This window comes from Ovis aries, chromosome 15 (assembly GCF_016772045.2).
Source record: "Ovis aries strain OAR_USU_Benz2616 breed Rambouillet chromosome 15, ARS-UI_Ramb_v3.0, whole genome shotgun sequence".
Taxonomy (NCBI): Eukaryota; Metazoa; Chordata; class Mammalia; order Artiodactyla; family Bovidae; genus Ovis; species Ovis aries.
This window is the reverse complement of record NC_056068.1, coordinates 40,229,079-40,242,307: the sequence shown is the minus strand read 5'-3', so window position 1 is coordinate 40,242,307 and position 13,229 is coordinate 40,229,079. Positions and strand designations below refer to the sequence as shown.

At 48.3% G+C, this 13,229-nt stretch overlaps 1 protein-coding gene across 23 annotated transcripts in view; it reads left to right on the top strand.

The window, feature by feature from the left end:
• MICAL2 (microtubule associated monooxygenase, calponin and LIM domain containing 2) overlaps nucleotides 1–13,229 on the top strand; it is a 240,883-nt gene that overhangs the window by 124,473 nt on the left and 103,181 nt on the right. For 14 of the 23 annotated variants that reach the window (XM_060399889.1, XM_042233046.2, XM_042233047.2 and 11 more), the window contains exons 16-17: nucleotides 3,414–3,482; nucleotides 7,433–7,576. In XM_060399889.1, the coding sequence (XP_060255872.1) occupies nucleotides 3,414–3,482; nucleotides 7,433–7,576 (213 nt within the window). Of the gene's footprint in view, nucleotides 1–3,413; nucleotides 3,483–7,432; nucleotides 7,577–9,055; nucleotides 9,179–10,201; nucleotides 10,421–10,806; nucleotides 10,909–12,074; nucleotides 12,201–13,229 lie in introns of all 23 variants that reach the window. The other 9 variants (XM_042233044.2, XM_060399894.1, XM_060399890.1 and 6 more) reach the window with 1 other exon arrangement.

The following is a 13,229-nucleotide window of genomic DNA, read 5'->3' as shown; positions in this document are numbered from 1 at the left end:
CTCATTTGCTCTTGTTAGCTTTGAGGAAGTCAAGGGATATATTCTTATCCCAATTTTAGAGATGGGGAAACTTGGTCTTAGGGCGATTATATTGTGATGCCATATAGGTGGGTAAATGTCAAAACCAGACTAGAATTCAGATTTTCTAATTCCATGAGTAACACTGACCTAACTTCAGACGTCTAACCCTTATCCAGTGCTACATAGAAGAATTGTCTTATACACACAATTGTATTCATCCTTACAATAGCTTATTTATGACAGAGACAGTATAGGATCCTAGAGATGAGGAAACTAAAGTCAAAAAAGTTGGGTGATTTTCCTAAGCTCACTTAGCTGGAAAGGAATTCAGGTCAGAACTTGAACCCATGGCTCCTTGCTGCTCTGCCACAGAGGGAGGAGCTCTCTTGCCAGTATCACTGGCCATCTTTCTAAATATCATGGTGGCCACTGTACTCTCAGTCAGGCCACTGCCTACAATGGCCAGTCTGTCTTCCTATGACCTTGGTCTGAATTTCTCCAGGGTTAGGGCTCATCGGCTAGCTAAATATAAAGTTTGTTTGTTTGGGGCTAAAATCAACTTAAGTCAGATAGTATGGGAACAAAAATATTTATGCTGATCAAATAAATGATGAGCTTGGTAGATATATGTCTGTTTTTTTAAATGGAGATCACCAAGTAGTTTAGTAAATGTCTTCTGATATATAGACTCCTTCAAATCATTGGGAAATCATGATAAGAAAGTGTCTTAGGGTGACAGGACAGAAGAAATTTATGGGAAAAGGAAGCAGAAGCAAATTATTTGTTGAATCTCGTGCTGCCTCTTGGCACAATAACCACCTTCTTCCTCCTTGTACCCCAGTTCTCTATGGTGTAATAGAGTTCAAGGAGGGGGATATGGAGGCATTTTTTTGGCTCCTTGATAGAGATGTACAGATAAGAAAAATTAGATAAAATTCCAGGTTGGTATTTTCTCAAGCTTTGTGTTTTAACTTGGCTCTTGGTTGAGCATAAGTGCTTTCACGATAAATCCATATGGAAGAGCAGAGACCCTTTGGGTCTGTGTGTGGCTAACCTTTCTATATAGACTGCATTTTATTGTCCTGTGGGTCAGGCTGAATCAGAGAAACTGAGGTTGCCCCCACCCGCTTCCTCTCTCCCCCCGAAAGATTCGGGGATCTTCTTAGGTCCTGCTGCTGGGTACACTCCCCCCAGGAATGTTTTTTGTGTACTTGCCACTAATGTACTGAGTATGGATCCATGCAGGCTCTGATTGTTGGACCAATCACACCCAGAGAGTAAGATATGTTGCTCTTTGAAGGAAAGAGCGAGTCCTCATTAAAGGTGGAAACCAGAAAAACTCTATGATGCCTGAAGTGTTCTTGTGGGGAGGACACCCTGTACTTTCACAGGCTTGTCTCGGGGCCAGTGCAGCACTCACAGGCTCTGGAGCCGGGCGCCTAAACAGCCTAGGCCTCTGGAACCCGACGCTATAAATAAGATCATCTGTTTCTCTTGGTGTTTGCCCAAACATTTGGGTTGAAATTATTTCCATTCACAGAAAAATGATTTGTTAGAAGCTGAGGGAAATGTTGAAGGGAAGGTGAGGCCCTTTGATCTGTTGTTTTGTGCAGCTTGAGCAAGGGAAGGGTCACATTCTTGAACAAATATCAGTGACTAAACTGCGGTTGATCTTGTTTTACAAATTTTTTAAGTTGCTGGTAAATAGGAGGAGGGGCAGAGGTGGTGGGGAGTGTATGAGCAGGGTGAGCAGGTGCTTGCCTGTGAGAGCAAGTGGGTACAGACTAGACTGTGTGCTGAGGGCTCTGATCATTCCTGTTGATTTATAACATCCGGGAGGGAAAGGGTCCTCTGGGATGGGGCAAGGTGAGGATGTGTGGTGGGGATTGGGCTGCAGCCTGGGTTTGAGGGGGAGAGAGGCCAGCCGTTTCAGCTGCATCCAGTGTGAACAGAGGCTGGGATTTAACCTGGCCTTCTCTGGCTCAGACGATAAAGAATCCACCTGCCAATGCAGGAGATGTAAGGGACAAGGGTTTGACCTGTGGGTCAGGAAGATCCCCTAGAGAAAGAAATGGCAACCCACTCCAGTATTCTTGCCTGGGAAATCCCATGGACAGAGGAGCCTGGCGGGCTACAGTCCATGGGTAACACACTCTTCACACTTTGTCATGCGAGAGACCCGCTGAGGGGGTCGGAGTCTCCCATGGGGAGGGAGGCCTTGTCAGTGGGGATGGCTCCATGGTCCTCAGTGAGCTGGCCATATGGGGAAGGCCCCAGCTGGAGGTCTAACCCCAGTGTCAAGGAGAGGGTTGGGGGTAGGGGGAGGCACTAAATCCACCCTGCAGCCCCATCCCAGCTTGTAGCATCAGCTCAACTTGTGCAGTCCCACTGCTTCCCTTAAGTAGAAAAGCCAGACCACAGGTATGCCCTTGAGTGGCCCTTGCAGGCATCATGCAATGGGCTGAGGTAGAAGGGGGTCTCTGGATTTAAATGTCCAGATCTGGGAAGCAGAGGGTTGACTGTAAGGGGTTATCAATAGGACAGCCATGCAATCTGTTGTCTAAACCAGGGTACTTTTGAGAATGAGGGACTTCCCTAGTGGTCAGTGGTTAAGACTTTGACTTCTAGTGCGAGGGGCCAGGTTTGATCCCTGCTTGGGGAGCCAAGATCCCATATGCCTCTCAGCTAAAACACCAAAACATAGAACAGAAGCAATATTGTAACGAATTCAATAAATACTTTTTAAATGGTCCATAACCAAAAAAAAAAAAATCTTTAAAAAAATGTGGGCATTATTCCTGATTATGCTTGGGGGGAAAAACAGTACATCAAAATGTCCTGGGAAAACTGAGCTATACAGTCACCATAGTTTTCATGCCATATCTGATGCTGCTTTGAAGTTAACACAGTATCATTTACCAGTAGCTGCAGTGGGACTGAATGGCAGAAGTAATTTGCCATCAAATTCCTAGACAGCTGATCTGAGTCCTGAGAATCTGTGCCTGTGAGGGGAGCCAGTGGCACCTCTTCACAGGAGGTGATATCCTCAGGGCAGCATCAGCAGGCCTGGCTGTGATGGCTCTGAGTCCAAGGTCACTGACAAGAAGACAATCCCGGCCCATGTCACAGGGATTCTTTGTGCTTTGGGATGTTTCGGCATGCTTTGGGGATCTGTATTCCCACTCTCTTCGGACAGAACCCCTGGCTCCTGAGACGGAGGGAGGCTCCCTCCGCTGTGCCTGAACAGAGCTGAGAGCATTTGTCATGGTGCAGGATAATGTCATCCCCCAGTTCCTGGGCTGGCAGCTGTTGCGGGCAGGGTTGCATCCCCAGTGCTGGCACTGCAGCCCTTGACCAGCCCTGAGCTCACCACGCTTTCTTGGCCATCACAGGTGGACAGTCGAACCGAAGAGAATGACATGAACAAGCGGAGGCGGAAGGGCTTCAACAACCTGGACGAGGTTCGTGTGCTCACTGTCGGTTCACACAGAGGCCTGTTTCCGGACAGCCAGTGGCCACAGCCCAGCGCCTGACCGAGGCAGTCGCCCTGCCCTTCTTTCTTTCCTCTCATGAACCGCTGGGTTCCAAGCTTAGCTCGATGGGCAAACAGTCAGGTCTGGTCACTAGCTATGTCACTCTCCCAGGGAGTGGCTCATGTCTGTAAAACACAGATGATGCATTTGAAATGTAGGATATTTTGCAGAATTTTCAAAGATTAAATGGTAGGCATAGGAGGAACATACCTAACATAATAAAGGCCATATACAACAAACCCAGAGCAAACGTTCTTCTCAGTGGTAGAAAACTGAAAACATTTCCTCTAAAATCAGGAGATAAGGCAAAGGTGCCCACTCTCCCCATGACTATTCAGCATAGTTTTAGAAGTCCTAGCCATGGCGATCAGAGAAGAAAAAGAGATAAAAGGAGTCCAGGTTGGAAAAGAAGTAAGATTCTCAGTCTGCAGATGACAAGATTCTCTACGTGCCAGAGTCAAGATTGCATGCATGCATGCTAAGTTGCTTCAGTCGTGCCCAACTCTGTGCGACCCCATAGACGGCAGCCCACCAGGATCCTCTGTCCACAGGATTCTCCAGGCAAGAAGACTGGAGTGGGTTGCCATTTCCTTGGTTTAATTTAATCTTAAATATTAAATAAGAGGATGTGTAAGCATGTATGAATGCACACACCATACCAATCGTGGTCTCTGGCACCTAGGTTAATCAAGATATAATCACTTTTAATAGTAAGTAGGAAAGAGGCACCAGCAGTCCCACTATTCTCCCAGCCCTCATTTCTACTTTTTGTGTTTTCTGTACCATTAGTCTTTAAGGCGAATGTCCCAGGACCCACAAGTGCCACCTTCTGGTGAAAGAAGAAAGTTACAGGCTGCTTTGTCAAAGCCAAAGTAGCCTTTGCTTTGTCAGACGGTAAAGCATCTGCCTGTAGTGCAGAAGACTCGGGTTCAATCTCTGGGTTGGGAAGATCCCCTGGAGAAGGAAATGGCAACCCACTCCAGTACTCTTGCCTGGAAAATTCCATGGACTGAGGAGCCTGGTAGGCTACCGTCCACTAGGTCGCAAAGAGCTGGACACGACTGAGCGACTTCACTTTCACTTGTCAAAGCCGAGCATGTTCTCTCTCCTGCTACTGAAAAATTGATCAGAAGAAAAAGTTTACCGGTTCTTGCTTCCCCAGGCAGCTCTTTAAAGAGACCTGAGATATATACTTCATTCCAAGTGAAAGAAAGTGAAAGTCATTCAGTCATGTCCAACTCTTTGCGACCCCATGGACTATACAGTCCATGAAATTCTCCAGGCCAGAATACTGGAGTGGGTAGCCTTTCCCTTCTCCAGGGGATCTTCGCAACCCAGGGATCGAAGTCAAGTCTACCGCATTGCAGGTGGATCTTTACCAGCTGAACCACAAGTGAAGCCCAAGAATACTGGAGTGGGTAGCCTATCCCTTCTTCAGCAGATCTTTCCGACCTAGGAATTGAACCAGGGTCTCCTGCATTGCAGGCAGATTTTTTACCAACCGAGCTATCAGGGAAGCCCCACACCTCATTCCAAAAAGCCATTCTAATCCCACAAAAGCAGGCTAGTTGCTGTCTCTGAATTGTAAGAATACCAGCTTTAGCTAGCCTACTGGCTGATACCAAAACAATGACTAAAAGGCACAAAGGATAATTTGTAGGATACATTCATACTTGATTTATAGAACTTAGGAAAAAACTTCTGTTACTTATATGATTGAGAGCTGTTGCCCTTGGGAAGCCAGTGAATAGGAAGACGGCTGAGAAATATCCCATTCTCTAGTTCCAGGAAGAATGCCTCAGCTCTAAGCGCCTGTGATTTGCTCCCGCCTCCTCCCAAGAAGCTTCCCTTGGATACACTTTGTCCCCGGGGGGGAGTCTTCTCAGGCCTTTCATCTGTGCCTTATTTGAGGGGGTGTTTGTACTGTTTCTGTCGCTGGCAGCACAGGAGTCAGTGTGGGAAGAAATCTGGTCGCACCTGCCTCTTCTGAAATGGCTCTATTTTCTTGGCCAGCTGTTTGCTTAAGTGAGATTTAACCAAGCAATAATTTCCTCTGAATTCTTACTACTCGAAGTGTGAGCCAAGAACCAGGGCACCAGTATCACCTGGAAGCTGGTTAAAAATACAGACTCTCAGCCCCGCCCCCCCCCCCCCGCCCAGACCCACTGAATCCAAATCTGGTTTTGAAGTGATTCATGAGCACGTGAATGTCTGCAAAGGGCCGGTCTGCATGACCCACTGTCCTGGCCTACTTTGGGCTGTACAAACAGTGACCAGCCTAGTAAACTTGCCCTATTCACACTCAAGACTGGATTGCTATGCAGAGTTGCAGTTCCCGCTTTGAAGTGGGGAGTGACTCTTTGATTTGTGTTTGTCCAGCTCTTCAGAGTGGCTGTGCATACCAGGTTTCCCATGGGGCTGCTACACTTAGGGAATCTTAAAAAAAAAAAAAACACAATTGACTATCGCTTATCTCTTTTCATGAATTTCTTCTAAGTGAACATATCTTTGTTTTGAGAACATCTGTTCCTGTAAGGGAGATGCATTGTTTCCTTGGGAAAACTGACTGCCCTCTTGACATGACAATGCCATTCGTATTTCTGAGGCTGATGGGAGCAGATCTATGGTACCAGGGAACAGACATTTATTGGACAGCAATCAGTTTCTATGTTTTATTTTTAGCAGATGAGCTAAGAAAATCTTACATGGAATTCCATTTTGTAAAGCAGCATAACCAAGCAGTCAAGGTCAGCCTCTAAACAGTAACACTGCTAACTGCTAAGTCACTTCAGTCGTGTCCGACTCTGTGCGACCCCATAGACGGCAGCCCACCAGGCTCCCCTGTCCCTGGGATTCTCCAGGCAAGAACACTGGAGTGGGTTGCCATTTCAAGTCATGTTGATATCATGTATCCCAAAACAAAGCAATGAGAAGGACTCCTCACCTCTGTGACATCCTTCTTCAAAATCCCTAACTCTGGTCTAATCATGAGCAACCATCAGTCCTACCCAGATGGAGAGACTTTGTACAAAATAACTGACCTGTGTCCTTCACAACTGTCAAGGTCGTGAAAGACAGAGAAAGATGGAGAAAGTGTTACAGATGGGAGGAGGTGGAGAAGGCATGATGATTAAATGCAGTGTGGGATCCTGGATTGCATCCTGGAACCTAAAAGGACATCCGTGGGAAACTGGTGCAATCTGAATCAAGTCCATAGTTCTGTTACCGGTATCATGCCAGTGGGAATTTCTTGGGTTTGATAACAGTGTCATGATTATTCCGTATGTTAATGTAAAGTGCAGCTGCATCTGTGCTATGCAGGAGCTATTGTGCTGTCTTTGTAACTTTTCTGTCAGTCTAAAATCATTTCAAAATTAAACTATTTTTAAAAAAGAAACAGCAGGGCAGGACTGGTTGCCACTGGGTGTGGGGTGCAGAGGAGAAGGGACACTCAGCGCCCGTGCCTTGCCCCACTGACACCCCCTCTTGCTTCCTTCATCCCCACTACTCTTCACCTCCTGTCAGAGGTGAACATGATGGGTTTGCAAACTGTTCTGTTCATCATTTCATTATTTTATTTTTGCAACAGTTATATGAGGGTGGGTTACTGCTCCCATTTTACAAATGAGGAAACATTAGAGAACTCAGAATTCAAAAACTGTCTGGCTCCCAGGCCTGGCTGTGCCCACCTTTAGGGAACCATGTCCCACCTTTGAGCATCGTCTCCATTGGGCATTGCCTGCTCTGTCTGCCTCACTTTCTCAGGCCATAGAGGGTGTCCTTCTTCAGGAAACCATCCCTGTTGTGAGCCCCCAGACCTACCCCATGATGCCTGGGTTCCGGATCCAACAACCAATGCTCTGATTTGGCCTTTGCAGCCTTCAGCTTTTTCCAGCCACAGCTTGGGCGCCAATCAAGAGGGCATTAAGGAAGGTGGAAATCAGAACAAAGTCAAGTCCATGGCAAGTCAGCTGCTGGCCAAGTTCGAGGAGAGCTCACGGAACCCTTCAATCCTGAGGCAGGTGAGTCCTGTCAAACATCCACTGACCTTGCCTTCCTGGTGACCAGAATCTACTGAGAAGCCAGCAAATGTCAGGCAAGTGCTGGATTTCAGGTATGCCAGCCAGTCCTGGCTCAAAAGGAGACTTGAGCTTCTTCTTGATCTGGAGTCAGACTTTCCTAAAAGGGCCTGGATAGCAAGTATTTTAGACTTTAGGGTCAACGTGATCTCTCTTGCAATGACTCAGCTCTGCTGTAATGGCAGAGTTGAGTCACTGTGAAGGCAGCCATGAACAGTATGTGAAAAAATACATGTGGCGGTGTGCCAATAAAACTTTATTTACAAACACAGGCAGCAGGCTGGATTTGGCCCAAGGACTGTAGTTTGCTGATGCCTGTTCTGCGTTGGAGATGAAACCCTTTCCCTGATTTTGTTTTGCTTTGCAACCATGGCTGGGTTTGCTGTCATCTTTGAGACAGTGCAGCTGGAGGAAGCTTTAGAGATGCTGACTGTTTGAGGGTCTAAGTCCATGGTGAAAACCCTGTCCAAACCAGGGAAAAAACGGAATCACAGGTCTTAGCTCCATGTGGGCCTACAGGAATGGAGACCAACCTCCTGAGTGTACCCTGGTGCTCCTTTCTCCTTGTTCCCTTGGGTCAGGCTGGCAGGGCTGTTGGTCTGACCAGGGTCTGTGTAAGGCTGAGGACGGTGAGATGCTGTGGGTCAGGCTGCAGACCTGGCTCTCTTCTGTCAGACTCCGACTTGGAGTGTGTGCTTGTATGGTTTCATTTGCTCCCCTGAATTTCTTGGGGACACCACTGCCACATTACAAAAGCTTGGGACAAGGGGTTCAGTTTTTCTTTGCAGAATGTCCGTCACATGACAGAATTAGCCCATCTCAGGAGAAGGACTAACTCTTGGTTAATTTGGTTCAGAGGCAATCATAAACATCTTTCTAGTCTTGATGTAGATCATGTCCCTTCTGAAAATACTGAACTTCCCCACGAAGCCAGGTTTTATTATAAGGAGTTTTCTGAGATTTATAACTGTCTGAATTGTTTTCTCAGCTGGCCCTTCTGGAGGCTTGACCCCTTGCGGTCCCCAGGTGTTGATAAGGGCTCTCTTCCTTCAGAAGGACTGTAGCATCCCTGTCGTCTAATGGGCAGGAGGGACTTTGGGACCAGCCACCCTGGCCTGTCATGGGCTCTGGCAGTGCCTGCTCAGTGCCCTGGTCCAAGCCAAAAGCACCGCCTCCTGGGGATACACACATTGTCTAGGGAAGGGGACCATGGGACTAGCTATTAACAGGGACAGAGAGCTGGGGTTCGTGTTTCCAGCTGGGCACAGCTCGCCGGCGCTCAGCCCTGGGCTTGCTCAGCATCTGCAAACTCTGTCTCCCTGCCTCTTCTCCTCTCCTCCCTCCAAGTGTCTCAGTCTGACTCGCCTTTTCCTTCCTATTTCCTGTGGCTGCTTTTTTTCGGACTCACCTTCCTTCTCCCAGGAGCACCGTGTCTCAGGGATAGGTAAGCCTATACTGCGCTCTTCCTCTGACCCTCCTGTTAACTCTCGCGGTCCCAAGCCGGAGGAGCCCACACCCAGCCCATCACCACCTCTGAAAAGGCAGGTAGGGCTCCTTCCAGTGGATGCTGTCTTGGTTGAAGCCAGAGGGGACTTTGATCCAGAGGGGTGGGGTCCATGGCTCTCTCTGCACCCAGCGTAGGGCTGAGTGTAGATTCTCTGGGAAGGCAGATACAACTTGAGGTTACCACCCTTATAGGTAAGGATAACCAAGGATGCACCATCTTAAATACATGCCAGTCGGCGATATCAGCTGACCAGCTACCGCGCTCTCAGTGCTTCATTTATTTAGGAAAAAACAGGCCACTCCACAAGGGGTATTTTATGTAGTGCCCCTGGGATACTCAGCTTATTTGCAGATCTCTTGAGGAGACTGATTTCTAAATCGATGGGAAAAAGTGGCAGATGATAGAATGGGCTCAGGTGGCCACATGCCAACGAAGGGGTAAGACTGGGATGTGGTGAAGACCTCCCCAGGTCCCCCAAGGACTTGCCCAGTGGGCAGGGAGATAGCCAGGAGCCATGGCCTGAGGCTTTTTTCCAGTTAACATCTCTGGGTTTGGAATTAGAATCACTATTATTGACACAGCACTCAAAACTACTAGACAGCAATAGGAATTTTGTGTTGCTTCCGGGGTGAGGGTGGCGGACGTCAAAGGAGGTCTGTGTGGATATAGTGCAGTGATTTTATGTCCCTGTGTATAAAAATCATCTAGAGAGCTTTATTTAAAAATGTCAATCTCTGGTACCCACCCCCAAACCAATTAAACCTGACTCTCTGGGGGTTGAGCTCAGACTTTGAGAACCAGGACAGTACAGGTTCTGACTCGGGGGGTCTGGAGTGTTGTCGATAACATCTCAGATGGTATAGTTAAGGAGGCTATAAGTCAGGTGGTTCTGATGCAGGTGGTGAGAAGTCAACACTCAAGGTTAGTTTGGACTCTCACTCAAGGTGGCACATGGCATGCCCTTGCCCCTTATCCTGGTGGGGATGCCTTCAGTGAGTGTTGGGAAGGGTCCATGAGAGGGCCTTCCTCGGGAAGGAAGCTTGATTTTCCATCTCCCCCAGTTCCCCTCCATGGTTGTGACAGGACACGTGCTCCGAGAGATAAAGCAAGTGTCTGCTGGTGGTGAGTGTCCAGCCAGGCCCTGGAGAGCCCGAGCCAAGTCTGACCTGCAGCTGGGTGGGCCAGAAAACCTCACCAGCCTGCCTCCCACCTGCCCGGGAGCACTGGCCCTCTCTGGGGTGCTGCGGCGGCTGCAGCAAGTGGAGGAAAAGGTTCTCCAGGTGAAAGCCTCGCTCTTTGCCCTGCCTCTGCCCTGCCCGTGTCTTTGCCCTGCCTCTGCCCTGCCCGTGTCTATGCCCTGCTTCTGCCCTGCCCGTGTCTTTGCCCTGCCTATGCCCTGCCCATGTCTTTGCCCTGCTTCTGCCCTGCCTGTGTCTTTGCCCTGCCTCTGTCCTGCCTGTGTCTGGGATGCCTTCCTTTCCCCCCGCTCCTCCTGCCCAGGGTGGGTTCCTCCTCTGACTGCTCTTCCCCATCTCTCATCCTGCCTGCCGTGTGTACTGAGCACAGCAAGCCTAACTGGCTGCCTCTCCACCTCTCTCCCAGAAGGAACCCTCACCATCTCTGTCACTGTCTCTTTTTTCTTTTTTCTTTCTCGCCTTGGCTACAGAAAAGGGCTCAGAACTTGGCCAACAGGGAATTTCACAAAAAGAATATTAAGGAGAAGGCAGCTCACCTTGCCTCCATGTTTGGACATGGGGATTTCCCACAGGTAAATGCAGGGCTTTCAGAGCCCCTGGGAACCCAGGTGTTGGACCTCTGGGGAGATGACATGAATCGGTCTCTGGGGCTTCATTTCTTCCTTCCTCCACGCTTGATAGTCTGTAAAGCTATTTACTTTTCAAGTCACCAAAGGCTTTGGACTGGCGTCTAAAAAAGCTCCAAATGAGGAGACTCAAAATAAGTAGATCAATCATGACAAAGGGAAAACCAAGGCAGAAAAGCGGGCTCAGGTCACAGGAAAATAGAAGCATGTGTACTGTAAGATCTTAGCTTCCGAGTAGGCTGAGCTTCCTAGGGGCCAGCACCAAGAGGGGAAGCTGGCCCATTGCAGGAATCACATCACAGTGCCTCTACAGTGAGAGCAAGCCAGTTGCTCATGATGTGTGGCAGTGCAGTGGAGGAATACCACCACAGCCCTGATCTGGAAGACCCTGAATGTCCAGGTCAAGCACATGCCGTGACCTGCTCTGCTTTCCCAAAAGGCAGCACTGGCCAGACAGAATGGCCCTGCCTTAGAACAGGAAGCACAGCCCAGTCCAGGCACTTATCTAGAAACCCGCTGAAGAGAAGAGTACGTGCTTGCAAGGAGGTGACAGAGTGGAGGGTGAGGACCCGTGGTACGCATGTGTAAGCTCTCCCATGCTCGCAGCAAGCCTGGTCTCTAGAACACTCCTCTGCTGCTTTCACCCGGCCTCCAGACCTGTGTTCTCTGCTCCTTGGCAGAGTCATCGATATGGGAAGGAGGCTCTGCCTTTCGTTCATTTTCAGGGTTCTGTGTGGCTGCAGAGGTCCCTGCTGGGGCATGTGCCCTGGAGCCTCCTGGGGTTGTCCTTTCCTAAATTTGAAGCTGTTGCTTTATATCAAGCTCCAGAGTGGTGCCTTCAGGAGTTCATGTCTATGTTCGAATAGGATGGCTCTGCTCTAGCTATTTTGTGATGAGGGAGCCAGAATAGCTGTAACAGAGTGCATTGTAACCAGGAACTAGACAGTCCTACTGGGCTCCAAAGACACAGGTTACATATTTGTCCTGAAACATGAGCCTGGATATCCTTTCCCCTCCTTGGATGTGTAGACGAGGGGGCTGTATCATCAAAGCAGGTGCCACTGTGCATTTCCCTATGGATAATCAGTTTCCTCTGTTTCTATTCTGTGCAGAATAAACTCCTCTCTAAAAGCCTGTCTCATACTCATCCTCCGTCTTCTCCCTCCTGCCTTCCATCTCCTGATTCAGCTGCTACTTCCTCTCCATCAACTGTTGACTCTGTTTCTCCTGCCAGAAAGGTAGTTATCCCAAACAATTGTCTTCCCCTACTCCTTGCATGTTCTTAGATATTCTCCTGCTCCACTCAGCCTGCTCAGACGACCATCTGAAGCTTGGCTTGGCTGGGATGAAAATTTATAAGGTCCTTTACAACAGTCCTGAGTTTGGTTTTGGTTTTGTGTTGGAGCAAGCAACTAAACAGAACAGACAGCACACAAAACCTAATCAAATGGTGCTTACTTGTCTAGCAAGCACTTTCTGAGCACCCACTGTATGCTAACCATCATGTCAGATGCTGAGACAATGAGGAGGCGGGGGTACAGTTCTCTTATACGGTGTAGATGACAAACAGAATATCAGCATAGAAGTGTATCACATTACACCATAGGATATTGCCAATATTTGGCTATTTTTCACCTAACAAGACAGTCTCACATGGTGCATCTCAGACAATACTATTGATGAATTATGTGAGAGGTTTAAAAGGAAGATTCTAGGAACCCAGAACGGTGAAGCCTGGGAAGGCTTCACAGAGGAGGTAATATGGGAGCCAAGTGTTGAAGATTATACGGAGGGATTTTGCTAGAATGAAGTGTAGGGAAAGTGCATTTTCAAAAGGATCTGGCTTGTGGTAAGGAAGGCAGATAGGACTTGCATGAGTGGGAAGACAATTCTGGTGCAACTTGATTTCAGGATAAAAGTATTTATAGGAGTGCGGACAGTAAAAGTGAAAGTCAGTCCGCTTTGTGTTAAAGGGATTCATTCCATCTTATAAAGAGCCACTGCAGGATCTGCTCTGAATTCTGGAAGAATGGCTCAGGTAGTGATGCAGAGGGTGGGGAACTGGTGGGAGCCCATGGTGGTTGAGGAGATAAAGCTATGAAGTTTGGGTTCTAGAGCACTTTTCATGTTTTTTGCTTGTCTGCCTGTTACCTAATATGCCAAGAGCACTACCAGGCTGGAGTGGGAGAGGGGCAGCCTCTGGAGGAGCTTAGCCCCTGTAATGGGTGAGTCTGAAAATGGAGTGAAGTGCACTTGTTCAGCTATCA